This window comes from Mangifera indica, chromosome 20 (assembly GCF_011075055.1).
Source record: "Mangifera indica cultivar Alphonso chromosome 20, CATAS_Mindica_2.1, whole genome shotgun sequence".
Taxonomy (NCBI): domain Eukaryota; kingdom Viridiplantae; phylum Streptophyta; class Magnoliopsida; order Sapindales; family Anacardiaceae; genus Mangifera; species Mangifera indica.
This window is the reverse complement of record NC_058156.1, coordinates 853,380-876,924: the sequence shown is the minus strand read 5'-3', so window position 1 is coordinate 876,924 and position 23,545 is coordinate 853,380. Positions and strand designations below refer to the sequence as shown.

Below are 23,545 nucleotides of genomic sequence, written 5' to 3'. Positions count from 1 at the left end.
ATAATATTAAAAAAAATATAATTTATTATATTTTCACTCCTAAATTTTAAAAGCTAATAATTTCACTTTTAGTTAAAGTTTTCTGATTTTGAAAAGTCGTATTTTCTCTCCCAAAACCTAAGGTTTTCTTTCCACTCCTCTTCAATGATATCTTCTGCTACTGACAACTTTCAAAAAACTCTCTAACCCATCTCTAGAGACAAATCTAGATCAAGGTAGTGGCAGAGATAGGTTAAAGAGTTTCATCGAGGTCACTGGTAGTTGAAGATGTTGCCGAAGAGGAGAGGAAATGTTTTGGGGGGAGAACCACCACTTTTCAAAACTATAAAACTTTAATTAAAGATGAAATTATTAGTTTTTAAAACTTAGAAATGAAAAAATAATGAATTATATATATTTTTAATATTATTATCAAAATAACAACTTTACTTCGAGACATTTACTTTTAAATATAACTGAAAATTTTAACAAAAATTAACTTATACATAAGATTTTAAATTTTTAAAAGTTAATAAGTATCAGTATTAGATTACACTAAACCTTAGGTGAAAATAAGCCCCTCGGCCTATTTTTATCTCCCAATGGAATGACTAACGATAATTATGTCTTTAATGATTTAAAATTGGGTAACATGCTATGGCATTTTAGTATTCTTCTTATAAATTTATGTAGAGTAAGAATTTAACGGATCAGAGTGGCGCAGCGGAAGCGTGGTGGGCCCATAACCCACAGGTCCCAGGATCGAAACCTGGCTCTGATAAAAGAGTAGTTTCCAGTTAATCATTTAACTTTTTCAAACCTCCACCGGTCGTGAGCCTGTCGAGTGGTGGGGTCTGGTTTTGTTTCTGAGGCTAGCAGTGATTGGCTATTTGTAGCCGTTGATCTGGGGGTTTGAAATGTGACTAGGAGATTTAGGCCATTGAATTGGATAAGCTGGCAAACGCCCTTTTGTCCCATCCAACCGACGTTTTGCATCAAAACAAGCTATACGTCACAATGAGAATACAAAACATTATATGTAAACCCCTAATGTTTTTTGTTTTTCTGCCCCTTTTTCTTTTCCTTTCATAAGGACTAACTTTCCCATTTTATTGATTGAGCATTAATTAGGTTAAAGAGTTAACTTTTTAGTTAATCAGATTAATTCATGATATTTAAATGATATTAATATGATATAACTAAAAAATTAAAACGGATTTTAATCATACATCGATAATGATAATAGAATTGAAATGATTTGATGATTGAATAATAGTTAAATACTAATAAATAAATATTTTATTGATTTTACAAGATAATACGTAAAGATGTATGTTCTCTTTTCATTGTGGCAAATAACATTATGTGTGCACAAAAGGCATCTTACACCATAATGACTTTTTACACTTTATTGTTTTGACTCTGGACCTCATAATTATACACTTTACAATGGTTGAAATCAGATGATTACACTTTATGTAGCCCAAGTTTCATGTGAATGTCCTTCTTGGTCATGTGCAAGTCAAGTATATATTTACCCATGATTTTTTGTCTAGGTTAACTCTAAAGAAATGTCCTAATTTTTTCTCAATGATTTTTTGTGTTACATTTTCTTAACACAATGCATATCCTCAATTCTGGGTTAGTGATAAAATGGATCAAGTATTGTTAGCCAGAAGGCCCAGCCTATTACAACCTTCTTTATTGGATCCTGAGGCCTAAGAAATCCAATGCCATTGTGATTAGAGAGGAGTGAGATAAGTGCTAGGATCCCTTAAATGATTTGAATCCTAATGTTAGGATTTTCTAACATTAAGGATTTTAACCTTAATTTGATTTATCTTCGTTATACTGAGAGTATCATATCCTCATGTTAAGGAATCCTAACAAATATACATGACATTTTTATGTTATATATTGACACATTATCCAATTTTATTACAAAGTTTATTATATCTAATTAATACGGTGTAGTAATTTTAGTTAATAATTATATTTATATAAAGTTTTTATGATCAGTTGTTATACAATAATTCCTTCATCATGGTTCCATGATCATAAGAGCATTATCTTGGCATACATTTACATTTACTGATGAAGAGTTCAAAAGGAGATATAAATATAACTTAATTATAAATTTATATTATTAAGAAAATTAACTCTAGAGCATAAACTTCAACATTATGTTTTACAATGTGTATGTTAACACCTTGATCTACACAACACACGTTGACACTTTGATTCGCCTAAAATGAGTTATATTTTATATGTTAGGGAGCTAACGTCTTTATGGCAAGAGTTTTTGTCTACACGAAATAAAAAAAAGATCTTGGCTTCTATGTTAAAAAGTATCATGCAGTTGTCTTTGTTGGTGGAGATGAGAAGTAGTTGTGTGAGTTACTTTTGTTTGTGCTTACTTAAGGAGGATGAGAAGGTCAAAGTTCTTGTTGTGTAAGTCAATGTTCCCTGATGAAATAGCTCTCAGGTAATTGAGGTTTGGATTGCTTGGTTTTGAATCTTTTTCATGCATTTTTGATGTTCCAATATGTTTGTTTTGAAAACAATATTCATGACTTCCTACCTGAATTCCCATTTTGATTCCGAGGTTTTACTTCTCATCGATGCTTACATCTTCATTCATACTACGTATTATGATGATCTATGTTTGACGATTACTTTTTGTGTTAGTTTTCAATATTGGGGGTGACAGAACCATCAAATTGAAATGATTTTTTAATCAATCACTTATATGATTGATGATCGAATCGATCAGAGATTTCAAGACCCCAAATCATCCTTGATCAGATTGATATCCTATTTGGATATGAAAATATTGTTTGGCTGATTCTATACTTTAATCTTTGTAACAAGTTATATGTTTGAAATATTTGCCCACAAACATTCATTGAGAAAATTCATTTTTAAAATTTTAAAAAATATTCTGAAATTGCAACGAATTATTATATTATGTGGTCATGTTATAAATGACATTGATCATAGACTTGGAGAATGTGAATGTCATTGATCAAATTTATAAGGTAAAAGGATTATTTCCCATCCAAATTTTAACTCAATCTCAAAAATATACATGCGATAGATGAAAAATTCAAACACTCACCTATGATCTAACTATTTTTAAAAATTTCAGTTAGATATAAGGGTAAAATTATTATTTTATCCTTAAATCCTAAATTCTTAAAAATTTATATCATTTCTCCTTCAGATTTTAAAAACTAACATTTCAATCTCATTCTCAAAGTTTAAAAAGTATGGACTTCACCCCTAGGGTTTGTTTCTCTTCTTCGGCCATCACTATTCTGATCAACGACTAATACTTTCTACTAATCTTCCAGATTTAGCCATGAAGAATAACCACTTATCACACGACGAAATGCTTACAATATAAGTTAAAGAGGAAGACGAGTCAACATGACAAATCGAATAGAGTGGTCGCGTTTTTCTCCAACACCAGCTTCATTTTTAGTTGATTTGGCTTCAAATAAAGATGAATCTCATGATGAAAGCTTCGTTTAGAGCCGATTTGATGGAAAATGAAGTATGTGCGACAAAAAATGAGATGGCAACTTCTTCTTCCTCCGTCGTGGGACATCGTTGATGATGGTAAAGAGAAATGGGAGGAGAATGGTGGTTGTCGCTAAAGAGTAGAAACCCTAGGGGTTTATAGGGGTGAAAAGTCACTTTTTCAAAGTTGAGACTAAGGTGTAATGTCATTTTCAAAACCTGTGGGGTAAAATAAGATAAAATTATATATTTTTTAATATGAAAGATAAAACGATAGTTTTATTCTTATATTTAACGGAAAATTTTAACAGCTGTTAACTTATAGATAAATGTTAGAGTTTTTTAACTATTACGGATATACTTTTGAAATTTGACTAAAATTTGGATGGAAAATAGTCCTTTGGCCAATTTATAATCAATATATAGATTGCGATTTCTTTTAGCAGAGACCACCATTCACCCACCTTTGTCCTTCTTTTTCTCTTTTTTATTTTAAATAATAAAATACTTATTTAGCAAAAGTAAAACAAAGAAAAAAAATATGCTCGTTACATATGATTTGAAAAAAAAAGGTCGTTGGTCACGAATTCAACATATTTAAATTAGACCTGTTGATGAAACCAAACATGCTAAATCAAGATCGCCTACCCCTTTATATGTTTAAAGACCATTTCATTCATTCTCTCTATCTCATTCTAAAATCTTTTTCTTTTCAAAATTGAATTGTGTTTGTGAATCAGTCTCTTCTCTCATTTGGATCTGCAAATGCTCTTCCTCTCTTTCACTTTGGATCCGCAAATGTGTTTTCTCTCCTTCTTCCTAAATTAAGAATCTTGAAGCTCCATAAGGTGAGTGCTTTAGGGTTTCCTTTTCTGAATTTGAATTTTTTTCATTGATCTTGATATTTCTTCACTTCTTCTAACTGTTTCATTAGTAGTCATTCTCTCTCATCCTTCTTTCATAAATGGAATCAAATAAGAGTTCATGGATGCTTTCAAGACTTGGAGTATAAGACCTTTACTTGTATCAAATATAGATTCAAGTATGAGGATGGTGATGCTAAGCCAAAATGAGGTGAGGACATTGAATTAGTTGCAAACTAGATATGAGCAAGTGCATATGTCCAATCAAGTTTGTTGTCTATTTGACACATAAGGGGTAATTTTGGAAGAATTTGTTGTGCCTAAATTGTGTACCATGCTCTATTGAATTACTTGTGAGTTTAGTTTTAATAGACATTAAATGTCCTAATTGGGATATTTAATGCTTAAGGTTAAAAGAAAATAATTTAATTGATTTGAGTCAACCAAATTAATATTTAAAAGTATTAGTATTTAGTTTGGGTCATGACTAGACTATATCATTTTATTTCTAGAAGACTAAACGGTTGATACATGGTTTGATCATAGTTTGGTCATGGGTAGGTACGACCAATTTTCACCAATATTTTTTTAAGTTTGATTTATCTGTAAATTTCACATTTTGTCCATCTTGCAATGCATTTCATCATTCTTTAGACATATTAGTAAATTAAACTTAGATTTCTTTAGAACATTATGTTTTCTAGAACATGTTTTCTAAGCATTATTTTATGATTCTTGTATGATTTTTCTCTCATTTTTGGCCTCTCCTTTGACTATTTGCTTTTTGGGTGTTAGTGGTATGCTCTTAGGGTTTAAGAGGTGAATAGGCATTGTTCAACATTAGGGTGATTAGTTAGTAAAATTGAATACAGAATGTTGTATTTTGAACCTTATTTAATAGTTGTTTTTAGGAGATTAAGAATGCAACAATTTTAAGAAGTGTCCTTTCCATTTAATTATGGATAATTTTATTTGCTTTGAAAGTCTAAAGCAACCTAGCAAACTTTGAAACTAGTAAATAAACCTTCTGTTGAAATCCCCAACTTGTTGAATTGAATTTGTGTAGACTGAATTGAATATTTATTTTGAATAGATATCAACTACAATTGGTAACCTAATATCTCTAAGGCTTTGCCAAAATATTAACAGTAGTGCTCCACTTCCTAGATTACAACGTTATGTTGAAATTAGATTCTCTAATGTTGATCCTAATCTTCTCAAAATCCTACTATTTGTTGCATTAAAAACCTAATTGGTAGTATTATTTACTCAATTTAAATTCTAATTGGACTCCTATTATAATATTCATAATTTTAATAAATTCCTAAATTACCCTAGGCCTAACATCTTTATTTAGGGTTTTTCTTTTTGGATTATTTCAAGGGGTTTTTAAATATTTTCAACAAGGTTTTGCATAATTTGAGGGGTATCTAATAGTTATAAAAAATCATTGGGGTGCTGAACCCTTACTATTTTCTGGGAGGGACGTTTGAAACTAGCCCTTCAATTATATATTAGAGTAATACTGCATGTATGTTTTTATAAACTTATCCATACAAACTGACGTAACAACATATGATTATGTGATCTTAAAGTAAGATAAAAAACGAAACAATCGCATCACTCAATCACATACTATCACATCAGTTTGAATGAATAAGTTAGTAAACAATATTTGTACATATAATTTTATTTTATATATTATGTTATTTTGTTTGTGGTATACCAAATGAGACAAGAACAAACATGTACAACAAATAGTATGAACTAGAGTATTATAGTGGAGGTTTTGGCAAATATTTTACATGACACTATCCAATACATTTTTCCTTTTTTAATATGAAACCTTGAAACTGTAATAAAATTTCTGAAAATAGAGATTACAATGGTAGGCGAGATGTTCCCTCCCAAAATAGATAAAGAAACTAAGAAAGTAGGGAATATATTTCTTAAAGAAGATCATGGGCGAGATATGTGTTAAAAATAATCTATGGATCTGATTCAAATTCTTAAAAAAATATAATGGAGAAAAGTCATTTCCTTCCTTTTTCATTATTTTTGAATTTGAAATGGTTTTGGGAATTGTTTCAAATGCAATTTGTGACATTAGAGTCATATCTTGTGGATGCCTTTGAAAAAACACTGTATGGGAAATTCAAAGTACCATTTTGAATTTGCAGCATTATTCTTGCATTCAGTTGGATAAGAAGTGAACAAGCATTAAACATAATTTGGGAATGGGGCACTAACCTCTGTCCATTCTTTTTTCCCTGAATCCAACATTTTCGTGCATCTTCTTCTTAGAATAAGCCTATATTGTGCTCGTTCTGTAGTTTAAATAGTTGACTATAAATGACCGCCTTAAAATAGAGCCAATCCAAATGAGGATTAATATACAAGTTACAATGTTTAATATCAAAATATCATCTATATTTTTTAACATTTTATTAACCACTTGTCACACTAGTAATAACTCCCCTATTTTATCGATTGAGTATTGACTCAATTGAAGGGCTAATACGCAAGTTGATAGGTTTGATCGAAAATGCTTAAATAGCATAAATATGATGTAATTGAACTTTTATCAGGGTTTAGTTATGTAATATCAACATGACAAAAGACTGACTTGATTCGACAATTGAATTGTAATTCAATACTAATCACTCAATTTAATCTCTAGCTAATCTGGTTCATTAATTAAAATGAGTTTTTTGCTATTATTAATATTATTAATCTAGTTTAATTATACGACTCTGAATAAATTCAGTTTATAGTAAAATCAAGTTTTAATAATAAAAAAAATCAAATTTATCATAATTTTATAATTGGACAGTCATACCGGTTTATTCGGTTCGCACTTTAAAATAATGATTTTATCATCGTAAACTTTCTCACATTGCTTTGTGAACCAAATTCAAAATTGAAAGATATAATAACTCTACAAAAACTCTGCTTTTATTTTGTGAAAGTGAATTTGAAGTTATTTTTATTTTTGAAATTTATAGTTTTTGAAAAAAAAATGAATTTTAATTATATTCACGATAATATTGTACCCTTAAATCTTATCAAAGCAAATGAAAAATTTGATAGCTTCGATCTTCCTACACGAATTTTTATGAATTCTATGCCTCCAAACTTAACGCAAAAGTTCATACTATCAAGACCAACTTTGAACATATTTGTAAAAATTTTGTACACTTGTAATTAGAAGTGACACTAGGTCGAATCGAGTCTAAAGTTTATACAGTAACGAGTTTTATGAGTAGGGCTAGTTCAATGAAAGTATGAGGCTCATAACCTAATCTTATATACATAAAGTCAGGTTAAACTCTACAATAACGGAACGAGTCTATAAGCATAATTTTGTTAATTTTCTTAAAAAATATTTTTAATTAAAATTTTATTTAAAAGTGTCAATGGTAATGGGTTGGCCCACGGTCTGGATAGCTCATGGGTCGAGCCCTTTCATGTCATATATTTTTTTTGAGTTTTAAGTCAACTCAATCTAATTGACATTTTTATTGTAATAAACATTATGATTTATAAAATACTTACAATGATATGTGGATTTCTAATTTATTTCCTAATATGGTTTTGATGATGATCAAAATTTTAATATTTTACAAATGAGTAGCCATGCGGGAAAGTTTTTGAAGTGTTCTAATATTACTGAAATAGTTCGAAGATTACATCAATTGTTATGTTATTGATATTTTATGATAAATTTTATTTGTTGTAATCAAAAATCTCGTTCGTATTGATTGAACAGATGACCTAAAACATAGTTATTAGGCCTTTTTTTTTTTTGTTATAACATGTGAATACAGAAAATAATCAGTTGACTAACTTATAAAAATAACTAAAACTGTTAAAATATGTTTTTTTTGTTATTTTAAGGTTAAAGAACAGATAGAATATTTAATTGTTTTATTGGAGGTAACTTTTATACATTTGACCAAAATCCAATATTTTTATTATCAAGTTAATGGTGAAAATATCAAGTCAATTAATCTAATCATGGTTTTATCTCCTAATGAGACAGCTAATGATAATTATGTCCTTAATGATTCAAAATTGGATTACATGTTTTGAGGTAACCATTGGCCAATTTTGGTATTCTTGTTATAAATTTACGTAGATTAAGATACCAACAAATCAGAGTGGCGCAGCGGAAGCGTGGTGGGCCCATAACCCACAGGTCCCAGGATCGAAACCTGGCTCTGATAAAAGAGTTGCTTCCAGCCTAAACGTTTTTAAAACTTTTGTGGTCGTGGGCTTACTATAGAGTGGTGGGGTCTGCTTTTGTTTTGAATCTATCAGTGGTTGGCCTTTTGTGGCCGTTGACTCTGGGCTTTGAAATATGATTAGAGATTTAGTCCATTGAATTGGATAAGCTAGCAAACGCCCTCTTGTCCCATCCTGTTGACGTTTTGCACAAAAGAAGCTACACTTTACAATGAGAATACAGAGATTAAGTGTAACCCCTAATGTTTCTGTTTTCTTGTCGGTTTTTCTTTTCCTTCCATAATGACTTACAATAACTTCCCCATTTTATTGATTGAGCATTAATCAGGTTTAAGGGTTAATTTGTGAATTGATTAGTTTAATCAAGGATGTTTAAATGATATCAAAATGATATAATTGAAAATTTAAAACAAGTTTTAGTCATGCATCGTTAACATGACAATAAGAACGATCTGATCCGATAATTGAATTACAGTTTAATACTAGTCACTTTGTTTAACTCAAGTAAATTCGATGTGATGACTAAAATGAGTTTTAGTTATGACTTGAATTAGATTTGACACTGGTTTTAGCTGAACTAATCATACAAGTTATAACTTTCTTATTTGATCAATTGAATATTAACTCGATTAAAGGGTTAATATGTCAGTTGATTAGTCTAATTGAAGATGTTTAAATGACATCAATATGATGTAATTGAAATTTTAATCAGGTTTTAGTCATGTAATATCAACATAACGAAAGATCCATTTGATCAAACCATTGAATCATATTTCAATACTAATCACTCAATATAACCTCTAGCCAATTTGGTTTAGTGATTAAAATGAGTTTTTAGCTATGACTTAAAGTGCATTTGACATTGGTTATCGGTTACACCAATCACACCAATTAATATGATTTGACCAATCGAATCGGTCACACCAATTAATATGATCCGACAAATCAATCAAATCCAAACTTTGAAATAGTGATTCAGTTAGCTCGAACTTGCTTGAATTGGTGAAGAGTAATGCTAAAGAAAGAAAAAAGTTGTTGTAAAAGAAGAATCATCGTCGAAGAAAAAAAATATATATATGAGACAAGCTTCAACAACCACATCAATCTTGAGCTCAACGAACTAAAATTGTTTCAATTTGGTATCTGCTCATTCTAACCAAATGTGGATTTAAATTTAGTCTAATTCAGTTCGAATTCACCTCTGGACCATGACAAACAGATATAAAACAAATGTACCTTTTTGTTTAAGAAGGTTGGTCTAAAATTAAGCTCAACGAACAAATGTGAGATCCGTCTAAAGGTATCACAATCAACTTCTTATGGTTGAGGTTTGTCCCACTATTGCTCTAGAGGATACGTAAAGTGGCTTTGCTATCATTTGTAATATCTTTAATCTAACAGTCTAATCCACTATTAAGATATTATCCACTCTAGATACATAATCCAACATTGTTTTGCTTATGAGTTTAGCAACCTTAAACACATCTGACAGCTTAAGAAACTCATAAACTATTTAACAAGTTTAATCATTTTATCTATAAGTGATGTGTGATGCACGTTTATACGCAACATTTTCTCTCATGTTTTGCCAATGTAAGATTCACCTAGGAAATTTGCTTGTTTAGTAATGGTATAAGATAAGTTTTAGTTAAGGGTGTACACAATCCAATTTTGTGTGGTTTGAGAGGTTTTTTAAACCAAACTAAAAAAAAATACAATTTAAATAGTTTTCAAACAAAAAAAATACAGTTTGAACCAGTTTGATTTACAATTTGAATCTGTTAAAATAATTCATTTCTAAATATATGTTATTTAATAAAATTAATAAAATTATATTTTTAAAAAATATAATATAAACATGTAAATATATAAATAAATATATATATCTGTAAAAAAAATGATAAAATAAATATAAAAAAATTATACACCTAATTATTCATTGAAAAATACTATTGAATATATTTATACATATGTATTTTTTAAAAAATATGGTTTAGTTCGAAAATTACCTAAATTACAATCCAAACTAAAAACTGTTTTTAAAAAATTTATCAACTGAAAACAAAATTATAATTTTTAAGTAATTCAATCAAATTTTATATTTTAAATTGAATATTGAAATAGCGATCACGTGGACCCATTAGGCCAGGAGACTATTGTCCACCTAAAAATTGTTGAACGGATAAAAGTCTCATTTTTTAAATTTCAAAAGTTTGTATTTTCACTTGACATTTATTTTTATAAGCCAACAAGCAGGTTGGTCTTTTTCTCATAAATTTTTCTATTTTATATATAAATAATAATATATTATTATATAATCAAATAATTTTAAATTAAAAATAAAATAATATTTAATTATATAATATTATATTATTATTTATACATAAAATTATATATATAATTTAATTGATTGTATCAAACCAATTAAGACCCAACCAGACTCTCATAAATGAGTGGCTTTCTTGCACAGCCTTTTCATTTCCCATGTCCAGCCTCGGTTGCGCGGTTAGGCCCAATGAACCATGGCCCAATGTATTGAATTTATGGGAATAATCATTAATATTTACGTAATATGTATCGTATCAAACGATAAGTTTAATATTATATTAATTTGATATATCTTATAATATATATCATTTAAATTTTATATATCATAATATATCATATTGTATATCATAATATACTAATAACTATGTTTAGAATATTTAAATTTTGTATCAAACAAAGATGTCATGAAATAAACGCAAATGCATTGTTTTGATTCTCATATCTGAACGGTTGGTTAAATTGATTCAATCGAAACCTAATTACCACTTTAGTTTGAATAGATATTTGATTTTATATTAATCTTTAGATCATATTAACTTAAAGATTAAATTTGCGTAATGTTGAATCGGACAAATTGTGTTAATGTTAAATCTTGTTTAGTTGAATATATATAACGTTCTATCTAATTATAATTTTATTTAGTTGAATATTGTTATAATATTTAGTTAAATAATTTATTGATCAGATAGATTTCTTGATTTTGTCAAAGTCTAATATGAGTGTAAAAATATTGGGTTATCATTTTTATATTTTATTTGGACAAAAAAATTGATTGGTCAAGTCATGTGGGGTACTTGCTTAGCATACTTATCAATATCTTATGTACACGATATATATCATATAATATGATATAATACAAATAAAAAATGATATGTATTATAAGATAAATCAAATTAATACGATACATTAAATTATTATATGATAAATATATATTACTATATGAATTAATATAACTTTTTAGAAAAAATAATGATATAGTAAGAATGTATATGAAAAAAATTAAATTTTTAATGGTATTTGTAATTTTTCTAATATTATAATATATCAATTATAATTTTTTTATTTTATTTTTTAAAAATATATAATATAATATACAATATATAATATAAAAAATTAAAATTTTAATATATAATATAATACATAATTCAACTATTATAGCACAGTCCCCTGCTAAAATATGTAGCTTTCAGAAGGAAGTTTCGTTGTAAATTTATGTCCCCCAATTATTGCCCATCAAGGCGTGTGACATCAAATGCATTCTATTTTATTTCATCATTATAAAATGTAGGGGATAAGATAGAAAGACTATAAAATATAAGGGTCCACGATAGCAATCATAAAATTTAAAGGGGTAGGAAAATATTAAAAAATTTTGTTAACGCCTTACTGGTTGTGAGGTCAGGTTGTGTCAGATGGAGTTTCTCGGAAAAAACAGAGATGTGATGGGTATTTATGATATTATATACAAAAAAAAGGCTACTCTTATAATTTTAAAAATATTGAGGACTTTTTGTAATTTTAAATACTGTAGAGGAGATTAACAATATTTCCAAAAACATAAGGAAGCGTTTGGCCGAGAACATATTCCAGTGAAAAATTAAACAAATAAACAAAAGGAAATAATGATCAAACAAACAGGAGACTCGTGATTATATAAAAACCAAAGCTGCTCTTCATTTCGACTGTCTACAGCGATCGGAGGAACTCGAGTATCTTCTCTGGTTTTGATATCAATCGTATCAAATATCTCGCGGAAATGAACGACTCAGATGTCTCCAAGCAGATCCAGCAGATGGTGCGGTTTATCCGCCAAGAAGCCGAGGAGAAAGCCAACGAGATCTCCGTTTCCGCTGAAGAAGTAAGACTAAGACGATCTATTTCACCGTTATTTTTTAATTATGTTAGAGGTTATCGTTTTTAATAAGAAATACTGATTTTATTTTATGAAATTATTGACCTCTTGTGGTTACTTGAACTGTTGAAGGAATTCAACATAGAGAGGTTACAGTTGGTGGAGGCAGAGAAGAAGAAGATCAGGCAAGAGTATGAGCGGAAGGAGAAGCAAGTTGAGATTCGAAAGAAAATGTAATTTATATTTTTATTAGGTTTATATTTTTGCTGGTTCCGATTGGTTTATTTGATTTTAGATTGTTTGGCTGTGTATTAATGGTCATGATTGCTGTTTTGTGCGATTAGTGGGGCTAAGCCTTGAGCAAATCCTTCTTGAAAAGATGGATTTGAATTACAATTTAATTAGTTGTTGGAATTTGAATTGTACGAAATTGAGCCCAAAATATGGAGATCGGAAGATTGGTCATTTGCAGAGGACGAGGCTGCTTTAGTCATCTAACTTTTTAAAAAATGAAAATTAGAGTTTAAACTGAAAATTCTTGATTTCTTGCTTGACAATTGAGCCACAATCTGGAGATACTGAATTTTATTGATGAAAATCGAGTGACTGGTTTGAAAAAAATTGGTGTCAGTAAAGTTGAATGGGTAGAATGGTTGAGGAAACTTTGGTGTCATTGGTTTATTACTGGAATCCAAGTTACTGATGTGTTGTAATGTTATTTTTTATATTGGTTTGTGGTAGTGAATACTCCATGCAGCTCAATGCTTCTCGGATAAAAGTCCTTCAAGCTCAAGATGACTTGGTTAATTCCATGAAAGATGCAGCAGCAAAGGAGCTTCTGAATGTGAGTCGTGATCACCATTCATATAAAAAGCTTCTGAAGGAACTTATTGTTCAGGTCAGTAGAACTTAAGTTTGTTTTCCTGGTTTCATATTCTTTCAATCAATTACTTTTGTACATTTTGCTGATTTAATATCTTCAAGGAAATTATTGAGTTCTTTGTGTATGTATGGATTTTCTAGTTTTAGTATATGGTTTTTTCAGTTGATATCATGTTGAAATACCTTCAATACAAGCTATTTAACATAATAGAAGTAAAAGGGATCCTCTATTAAATTTTAGATTCATGTGCTATTCCCAGAAAGAAGTTTATCTGTGAGGTAAATGTGATGAATAATTATGACATGAGTTATAAATATATTTATGTAGTGATGTTTCTGTTATTTCATTCGTGGTCTGAGTTTTCAGTATTATTTGTGGCAACTACTGGAAGCTTTTACATTCCTCTGTGCAGAGTTTGTTGAGACTGAAAGAGCCTGCAGTCTTGCTGCGTTGCCGTGAAGATGACCAATATTTGGTGGAATCTGTTCTGGACTCAGCGAAGGAGGAATATGCTGAAAAATTAAATGTCCGTCGACCAGAGATTGTAGTGGATACTCGTGTCTATCTTCCACCTGCCCCTACCCATTATAATGCCCATGGTCCATACTGGTAATTTTCTCAGTTGAATTTGAAGAAATTGCAAGATCTGAGTTACTTGTATATGTTGACTGACTGGTTTTTTGTTTTAAAAAAAAATTTGTCTGACCGAGCTAACCTTTATAGCATAAGTATAATAAGTTCTGTGTCATTTATGAAATTCACAAAAACTAGCAATTTTCATGCATCAGTGGAAGTATTTTATGGGGACTGTTGGTAAATTATGAAGTACTCTGTGCTGTTTATTGTAAATAACTCATGGCTGCCCAGTTTATGGAAGGGTATTGTTCCAATTACCAGAGCTAGCCTTGCTGATTTTTTCTTCTTAAACCATCTTTCTGTTATTGAGAGAATGGTGATGAAAAAGGTTGCTGATAATAATGTTGGTCTCATTTAACAGCTCGGGAGGTGTAGTGCTTGCTTCTCTTGATGGGAAGATAGTCTGTGAGAATACACTTGATGCACGATTGGATGTTGTATTCCGCAAAAAGCTTCCAGAGGTAATTTCAGTTGTAGAAATCTGTTACTTTTGCCATCTTCGCCTTTGTTGTTTGCTTTATTTGTAATTACTCATCTCTTAGGACATATTAAGTTTTGTTTTTAATCAGAAAGAAGAAATTAACATAATCAAAGATGGAGGAAAATTAACTTTGTTTCTCATATAAGATAATTGTATTTAAAATACAAAATAAGAACAGAGAAGTTATTTAACTTTTGTTTTTATTTATAGAATGTAGAAGTTTCATTGTGTTGCGTACCTGTTCAGGTCAAGTTCCCTGCTGCTCCAGCTTCAATGTCTCTTGGCAGAATTAAGTGAAAAGAAGATCCTGTAATGTTTTGGACCTCAGCAGGCCGCCTCTATTTTGTATAATGTATACTCAGTCAATGTAACAAACTCAATCAATTCAATAGAAATAGCATTCCAATCTGAAATTCATTCATTCGTCAATGCTAATGTTTACACCAATGTTTCTCAACTCAACTCAAGCAACAACAGAACAATGAAACTAAAGGAAAATAAACTGGAACAAACAAAATAAATGGACACTGAATAATTCTGGAATTTGAGAGCCAGACCCCTCCTCCTTCTTAACAAACTTCAGTACATCATTTTCATAACAAAAAACCAGGCTCCGTCTCCTTTTTCTCCTGCTCTATAAAAGCATGAGCCTCCTTAACCGAATTCTGCCTCCTGCCCACTGATAGGCTGCCAAGTGGTCACAGCTGAATGGCCAAGCTTATTCTGCTCCAGATCAGCTTCTGTCATTCCCAGTTTGCCCTCCATCAGATCCATCCTTGAGTCTTCAGCTGAGAGTTTCATCCTTTCTTCTGAATTTGGGTCTGCTTCCTCTAATCTCTTCTTGGGCCTACGAAAATAAACTTTGGTAATTAGGCCTCTATCAATACCCCCCCACGGAGACGCACCTTGTCCTCAAGGTGAAATTCGGGAAAACAGTCCCGTAAAGCGATGTAATCCTCCCAAGAGTTCTCACAGTCCGGAAGAGAATGCCATTTGATGAGGACCTGCAAGTGACCAGTTTTTGAATAACGAGTATCCAATAAAGCTTCCGGCTGTAATTGCAATTCTAAGTCCCCCGAAAGGCAGCCAGGCAGAGGTTGTGGCTGTATAGCAGCCCCTAAGACCCTTTTTAACTGTGACACATGGAAAACCGGATGGATTTTGCTTGTGGAAGGTAAAGCAAGACGGTAGGCAACCGCACCAATTTTTTCAAGGATGACATAAGGGCCGTAGAAGCGAGGGCTCAATTTTTCATTGAGCTTCTTAGCAAGAGTCCTAAAACGGTAAGGCTGAATTTTAAGGAACACTTGCTCACCAACTTCAAAGTGGAGCTCGCGACGTTTCAAATCGGCTTGACGTTTCATCCTATCTTGGGCTTTATGGAGCTGCTGTTTCAACTCAAGCAGAATGGCATCTCTTTGCTGTAGAAAAGCGCCAACCTCATCTATTTTGGAGGCTTCGGAACCCCACCGAAAGAGCGTTGGGGGATCTCTCCCATATAAAGCCTTGAAAGGAGTCATCCCAAGAGAACTATGGAAAGTGGTATTATACCAATACTCCGCCCAAGTGATCCATTTAACCCAATCCTTTGGTTGTTGAGAGCAAAAGCATCGGAGATATGTTTCAAGGCCACGGTTGACAATTTCAGTTTGACCGTCAGATTGTGGATGATATGCACTGCTGAACTTGAGAGTTGTACCCACGGAACGAAAAAGCTCCCCCCAGAATTGACTCATAAATAGGCGATCGCGATCCGACACGATCGAACGCGGGTAACCATGAAGCCTAACTATCTCTTTACCAAATAAGGCAGCCACCTCTTTGGCCGTATACGGGTGGGAGAGCACAAGGAAATGGCTGTATTTGGTCAAGCGGTCCACTACCACCAAAATGGTATCTCCCTTTTTCGTTCGTGGAAGACCCCCAATGAAGTCCATAGATATGTCCTCCCAAACTTTATCAGGGATGGGAAGAGGCTGTAAGAGGCCTGCAGGACTCATGGCTTGATATTTGTTTCTTTGGCAGATTTCACAGTGGGCTACAAAATCCCTAATACACTTTTTCATGCCAATCCAAAAAAAAACTGCTGTTATTTTCTTGTAAGTGCGAAAAAACCCTGAATGGCCACCGAAAGGTGAAGAATGGAATTCCCGAAGCAAGGCTGGAAGTAGGGCAGAAGAGGAAAGCATCACCAACCTGTTTTTGTAGAATAGAGTGCCATTCTTTAATAAGAAGTTGGCGTGGCTGGAGGGGTCCTGGAGGAGCTGCTGAATGATTTGTTTATACCGGCTGTCGGAGCGAACCTCTTGATCAATCACTTCCCCCTCGATCCAATGGCCGGCTGAAATGGAGTGTAAAGAAAGAGAGGCTTCTGGTAACCTGGACAAGGCATCAGCTGCTTTATTCTCCATTCCCGGACGATACTGAATTTCAAAATCGAAACCAAGTAGTTTCATCACCCATCGTTGTTGCTCTCCACTAATGATGGTTTGATCCATTAAATGTTTCAAACTCTTCTGATCAGTGCGGACAATAAAATGCTTCCCCAATAGATAATGACGCCACTTTTGCAAGGCTAAGACAATGGCCATTAATTCACGTTCATAAACTGACTTTACTTTGTTTCTAGGGGAGAGAGCCTGACTCATAAAAGAAATAGGCCTACCCCCCTGCATGAGAACAGCCCCGACGCCTATGGACGAAGCATCCGTCTCAACTAGAAAAGGCTGGGTAAAATCAGGCATGGCAAGAACTGGAACAGTAGTCATGGCTGTCTTCAACCTCTCGAATGCTACTGTAGAGTCTTCATTCCAGTGGAAGGAGTTCTTTTTCAACAGCTGTGTCAATGGGGCTGCAATTTGTCCATAGTGGCGTACAAAGCGGCGGTAATAGCCTGTAAGTCCCAAGAACCCTCGAAGTGCCGTAATATCGCGAGGTCGCGGCCAATCAATCATACACTGAATTTTCTGAGGATCAGCAGCTACACCCTCAGCTGAAATTATGTGGCCCAAATACTCCAAGCGAGAAACCCCAAAGGAACATTTTTTTCTGTTCAAGAGTAGGTGATGGTCGGAAAGAAGCTGCAAAGCTAAACTGAGATGATGCAAGTGAGCAGATAAGGTGCTGCTGTAAATCAAAATATCATCAAAAAAGACAAGAATAAACTGCCGTAAATGGGCCCGAAAGACTTCATTCATGAGGGCCTGAAAAGTGGCAGGGGCGTTGGACAGGCCGAAGGGCATGACCAGAAACTCGTAATGGCCGTTATGTGTCCGGAAAGCTGTTTTCTCAACATCAGAATCAATAATTCTGATTTGATGGTAGCCAGATTTCAAATCAAGTTTGGTGAAGATTGTAGCACCAGATAATTCATCTAACAGCTCATCTATAGCAGGAATAGGAAACTTATCTGGAATGGTAATTTTGTTGAGGGCGCGGTAGTCAACGCAGAAACGCCAGCCACCGTCCTTCTTTTGCACCAGGAGAACAGGGCTGGAGAATGGGCTGTGGCTTGGGCGAATAATTCCAGCATGAAGCATTTCACGAACCTGTCTCTCAATTTCAGTCTTCTGGTGATGAGGATACCGATAAGGTCGGACGTTAGGCGGTGCGACTCCATCAAACAAACGGATGGCATGATCATGTTTTCGGCATGGCGGTAACCCCATGGGCTCCTCAAACAAATGTTGGAAATTTACCAGAATTCTCTGAACTGCTTCTGGAGGCTCTTCTGAAATATTTTCTGAGGCAGCTAACTGAATCCAATAGCAATGGGTACCCATTTTAAGTGATTTCGAAACAGCCTTAAGAGAAGTTTCTTGGGTGACTAATGAAGGATCCCCCTGAAGTGTAATTTTCCGCCCTTCCCAGTGGAACACCATAGTGAGGTCCTGCCAATTGCTTTTAATAACGCCCAAAGTGGCTAGCCAATCCACACCAAGAATGACATCCACGTTGCCCAACGGGAAAACAAAGTAGTCGTGAAGAAATTTCATCTCTGGTAACAGTAGCTCAACGCCTGGACACTTCTCTCCGCCGGCGACCGAACTTCCATTTCCGATGATCACTTGGAAGGTTGTTGGTGAGCATGGAAGCTGCAATTTGTTGACCAATTGTTGAGAAATGAAGCTGTGGGAAGCACCGGAATCCACCAGAATGATGACAGGGGAAGTGTGAATTTTGCCCAAAAATTTCAACGTCTTAGGAGTACTGATACCAGCAACAGAGTGACGGGAAAGCTCCATCTCCTCACTGTTTCGGAGCTTGAGTTGGCTGGCGTCTTCCGAAAATTCCGTTGGGTCCTGTTCATCTTCATCACAAAGCATCAAACGGAGTTGTTTGAAGGGGCACTGATGGTTCGGACCGAACTTGCCTGCACACTTGAAGCACAAGCCTTGCGCTATGCGGGTCTGAATTTCAGATTGGGAGAGGCGTGGGTATTCCGGTCTGGAAGTTAGGTTAGGGCGGCGACTGAACGAGTTGAACCGAGGAGAAAAAGGAATTGGTGGCTGGTTGGGTGTAGGAGGTGTATGGGGAGAGTGATGGATAGCTTCTGATGGTGGGAGATTTGGTGGAACGACGGAAGAAAGCGTCGAAGGTGGGGCTGAATTTGGGGCTGAAATATTAGAGGAATGTGTCTGGGAAGTCGAAAGCGTGGGTGGGAAATTATGGCCTGAGTCGGGTCGGTGGAATGGGTATGGGTCAGGTTGATGGGCGGGCTTATGAGTTGGATTGGGTGTTGGAGCGGTTTGGGTGGGTGGCTGATAGTGTGGACTGGTGTGGTTTGAAACAAGAGACGAAGCTGCTGTGGAAAACGCGTTTGGGTGGACTGGGCAGGAGGCAGAAATTTTGTGGTTGGGCTGTGTATTAAAGGAAGAAGGAAATGGGCTTGGGCTGGGTTGAAAACTGGATGGAGTTGCAAAGGCTTGGGCTGCCCTTGTTGGATCCGGGTCCCAATCCGGCCCGTGCACGACCCGGTCCCTTTCTTCTATATCAGCCGCCTGCTGCATCAAGGTGAAAAGATCCGCCGGTGCTTGGAGACGAAGCTCGGCCTGAATTCGGTGTTTCAGTCCGGCGGTGAAGGCTCCTCGCACCCACTCTGCTGGTGCCGACGGAAGCATTGCCACCAGCTGTTCGAAACGCGATCTGTACTCGGCCACCGTTCCCGTCTGCCGATGCAAGATAATCTGTTCGTAGGGCGTCCGGTGCTGTGTTGATCCGAATCGCAGAAGAAGCTCCTCCTTCACCTCCCTCCATTCACGAAATGGCCTCCAGAGCTCCCTGAACTGAAACCAACTCAACGCCTCCCCTTCCAAACAAAACATCACTGCCGCCAAACGTTCCCGTTCGTCCATGCCGTTCATCTGGAAATAGCGCTCGACCTTGGCTGCCCACCCCCATGAGTCCACTCCACTGAACAGAGGCATCTCCAATTTTCGGTGATAATGGTCACGCCGATTCGTCGTCTCCGGAGCAGCGTAACGCGGTGGTCGATGGTTTCTAGATGATTCTCCAAACGCTACACCAGCGCTGTGTGGGTAGGGAGGCTGCTGTGGTGGAGGAATCGGCTGCTGAAACCCAAAGTTTGCTCCAGTGTTCAATGGTTCTGAAAAAAATTGCGGTGGTTCTTGGGTGACAGTAGGTGTCACTACTGTTTCGTTGTCCTTCCCCTTTGTATCCTTCAGCAGAAGTTGTCTTATCTCGTGCAAATTTTCATCAAGCTTGTCAAACCGAAAAGTTGTTTGGTGTTCTGAATTTACAAATCTTTCATCCATAATGGTCACCTTTTCCGTTAGGCTTTTAAGGTTTTCTTCTAAATCTTTCACTCTCCCCTCCATTCTGGTTTTTACCATAACCCAGCACCAACGGCTCTGATACCAAGTTTGTTGCGTACCTGTTCAGGTCAAGTTCCCTGCTGCTCCAGCTTCAATGTCTCTTGGCAGAATTAAGTGAAAAGAAGATCCTGTAATGTTTTGGACCTCAGCAGGCCGCCTCTATTTTGTATAATGTATACTCAGTCAATGTAACAAACTCAATCAATTCAATAGAAATAGCATTCCAATCTGAAATTCATTCATTCGTCAATGCTAATGTTTACACCAATGTTTCTCAACTCAACTCAAGCAACAACAGAACAATGAAACTAAAGGAAAATAAACTGGAACAAACAAAATAAATGGACACTGAATAATTCTGGAATTTGAGAGCCAGACCCCTCCTCCTTCTTAACAAACTTCAGTACATCATTTTCATAACAAAAAACCAGGCTCCGTCTCCTTTTTCTCCTGCTCTATAAAAGCATGAGCCTCCTTAACCGAATTCTGCCTCCTGCCCACTGATAGGCTGCCAAGTGGTCACAGCTGAATGGCCAAGCTTATTCTGCTCCAGATCAGCTTCTGTCATTCCCAGTTTGCCCTCCATCAGATCCATCCTTGAGTCTTCAGCTGAGAGTTTCATCCTTTCTTCTGAATTTGGGTCTGCTTCCTCTAATCTCTTCTTGGGCCTACGAAAATAAACTTTGGTAATTAGGCCTCTATCACATTGCTACTCCTTTTATTCACTGTTTCATGTTTGTAGATCATTTGGTAATGTTGAGATAATTGAACAGTCAGAATATGTGATCAATACTTGATGGCCAGCCTGTCCTTGCCCCTTCTCCCAATTTCTATCGAAAATTGACCTGAGATGACAACCTAATGATTGGCAGTTTGAAATCTATCTCTTTCTTCTGGCAACATATTTTAATAAGATGTCGGTAACATGATATATCGCTTGTTGAAATATCCTGATTTCAGGATGGCTGCTTCTCTATTTGCTTTTGTGTGAAAACTTTTAGTAATTCCTCATTAGGTAATCCTCTTATTGACAAAGTTAGCAAATATATGATCAATGACCTTCTGGAAAGGCCAGTCATTTGTTGTCAAACGTCATGGTTGCGTAGGTCAATAATATTAGTTATGGCTTTACATGATGTGCCATGAGCAAAGAAACTTGTTGCTTTATAATTTATATATATTATGTAATCCTACATTGATAGGATTGATTAATTTTGTCAATTATAGTACTGTTTGCTTTTCTTGCTGCAGATCCGAAAGCGGCTCTTTGGTCAAGTGTTTGCATGATGGTTCGGTTTATTCTATGGTTCCATTTGTTTGGTCATTGACAGTAGAATCTTTAGTACCATTTATTTGGTGAATTACAGTTTCAGGTTTCCTGCATAAGTTTATTTGCAGGGAGGGATCGTTTTAGTTTGGTGGTCATATCTTTGGAGTGTGGCGAGATACTCCTTTTCATTTATACAAATAAACATAAATAAATCTGATTTTTAATTTATTTTTCTTTTTTGTTGATTTTTGAGGATGATTTTAGTTGGTATTTGAAATAAGAACTGATCGGACAGAAACAAATACTCTTATGTTTATCAGAGTTCTGGCTCAGCCAAACTAGCCCTTTACTTGATTTCAGTTAAATTTTATTCCAGATTACCCAGCAGTCGGCTGTATCTGGCCGCCCCCAATGACCTCACTGGATTTGGTCGGCAAAGGTCATATATATATTCAAACTAAATACACAAATAAGCAAATCAAAAGGACTCACTTTGAAATAAATATGAAAAAGCGAAGACAGGACAACGAATGGTAGAACGTTCTCTTTGATAGATTAGGCTTTCATCAAGAAAACAAATTTATATAGAGAGAGTCGTAAGGGCGTTTATAGGCACAAAGCGTAATCAACAAAACATCATGAACATCAGAATTGATTTGTTTGATAGACACATGACCGAGAAAAAGACGTGGCTGTAGCGGCAAATAATATTGACCATCTACATGGCACTAATCTTCGCAGAGAGAGAGTGTTTGCAATCCCACCCACACTTGTAACCTTTACATTTATTAATATAAATTAAAGACATCAGAAATGTTAAAGAAAAAACATTCTTAATATTTTATCAACACTTTATTATATCAATAAAATTATGTGTATTTATTTTGTGTATACAAATATATACATATTTATATGTGTCATCATGTAATTGGATAATTTTGAATTAAGAATAAAACAATAACCAATCATATGATAATACATATGAGTATGTATATATTTGTGTATCCAAAATGGATACACATAATATTACTCTTATTATATAACGAAGGTCATATCTATTTAACTTTTTTAATTAAAAGAAATCACGTTATGTAGTGATAGAGAGTGACCATTCCTAGTATGAATTCTATGAAGTCACAACAAACAAACACTAACAAATGAAAAGAAAAATTTACTATTTTATGTCTAATTCAAGAACATAACATTTGAAATTTTTGTACCCTTAATTTTACATATACATTTATATATGAATTTTGACATATCATAATCATATTTGTATATGTATATTTTTTTGATAATTTCATTATATAAAAATTTAGAATGACTAATTTGCCATTGTTAGCATAGTAATAAAGGTTCTTTTCATAAGCATTCATATAATATCTTATTGTGGACGGAGATGTTGGTATGTGTTTGGAAGAAGTCAAAATGACTGTCCTTGAAATATTGCATAATTCTATGTGGGTTTTCCTGTAAGAACGTATAACTAAGCGATATTTTTATCCGTTTGGTATAAAAGGGTAAAATAATTTTTTTTCTTTGTAATTTTTCAATTTTATACTGTCAAATAAAAATCGTGCTCCTCTCGAAGCTTCTGTCTCTCTCTCTTCTAGGCTCTGTGTCTTTCCTTCGTGTAGATTTAGGGTTTTCTT

General features: G+C 34.2%; 2 protein-coding genes and 2 non-coding genes across 6 annotated transcripts; 3 read left to right on the top strand and 1 right to left on the bottom strand.

Annotated features, from left to right (window-relative positions):
* The first annotated feature begins 688 nt into the window (after nt 1-688).
* On the top strand, nt 689-760 carry TRNAM-CAU. The gene has a single exon. It is a non-coding gene; the product is annotated as a tRNA-Met (tRNA).
* A 7,758-nt stretch (nt 761-8,518) lies between these two features.
* Nucleotides 8,519-8,590, top strand: TRNAM-CAU. The gene has a single exon. It is a non-coding gene; the product is annotated as a tRNA-Met (tRNA).
* Nucleotides 8,591-12,536: 3,946 nt separating this feature from the next.
* On the top strand, nt 12,537-22,242 carry LOC123204120 (V-type proton ATPase subunit E-like). Of its 3 annotated transcripts, none has more exons than XM_044620679.1 (6): nt 12,537-12,795; nt 12,922-13,022; nt 13,531-13,687; nt 14,085-14,281; nt 14,670-14,769; nt 22,022-22,242. In XM_044620679.1, exons 1-6 carry the CDS (start codon nt 12,694-12,696, stop codon nt 22,115-22,117), a joined length of 753 nt encoding a protein of 250 aa, XP_044476614.1. In that variant the 5' UTR covers nt 12,537-12,693; the 3' UTR covers nt 22,118-22,242. The 3 variants fall into 3 exon arrangements, with proteins under 3 accessions (XP_044476614.1, XP_044476617.1, XP_044476616.1); XM_044620682.1 differs by having other exon boundaries at nt 12,538-12,795; nt 21,875-22,242; XM_044620681.1 differs by lacking the exon at nt 22,022-22,242 and adding an exon at nt 15,036-15,206 and having other exon boundaries at nt 12,538-12,795.
* LOC123204119 lies at nt 15,174-21,328 on the bottom strand. Its single transcript, XM_044620678.1, has one exon. It carries the CDS (start codon nt 20,639-20,641, stop codon nt 15,659-15,661), a length of 4,983 nt encoding a protein of 1,660 aa, XP_044476613.1. The 5' UTR covers nt 20,642-21,328; the 3' UTR covers nt 15,174-15,658.
* Nucleotides 22,243-23,545: the final 1,303 nt, after the last annotated feature.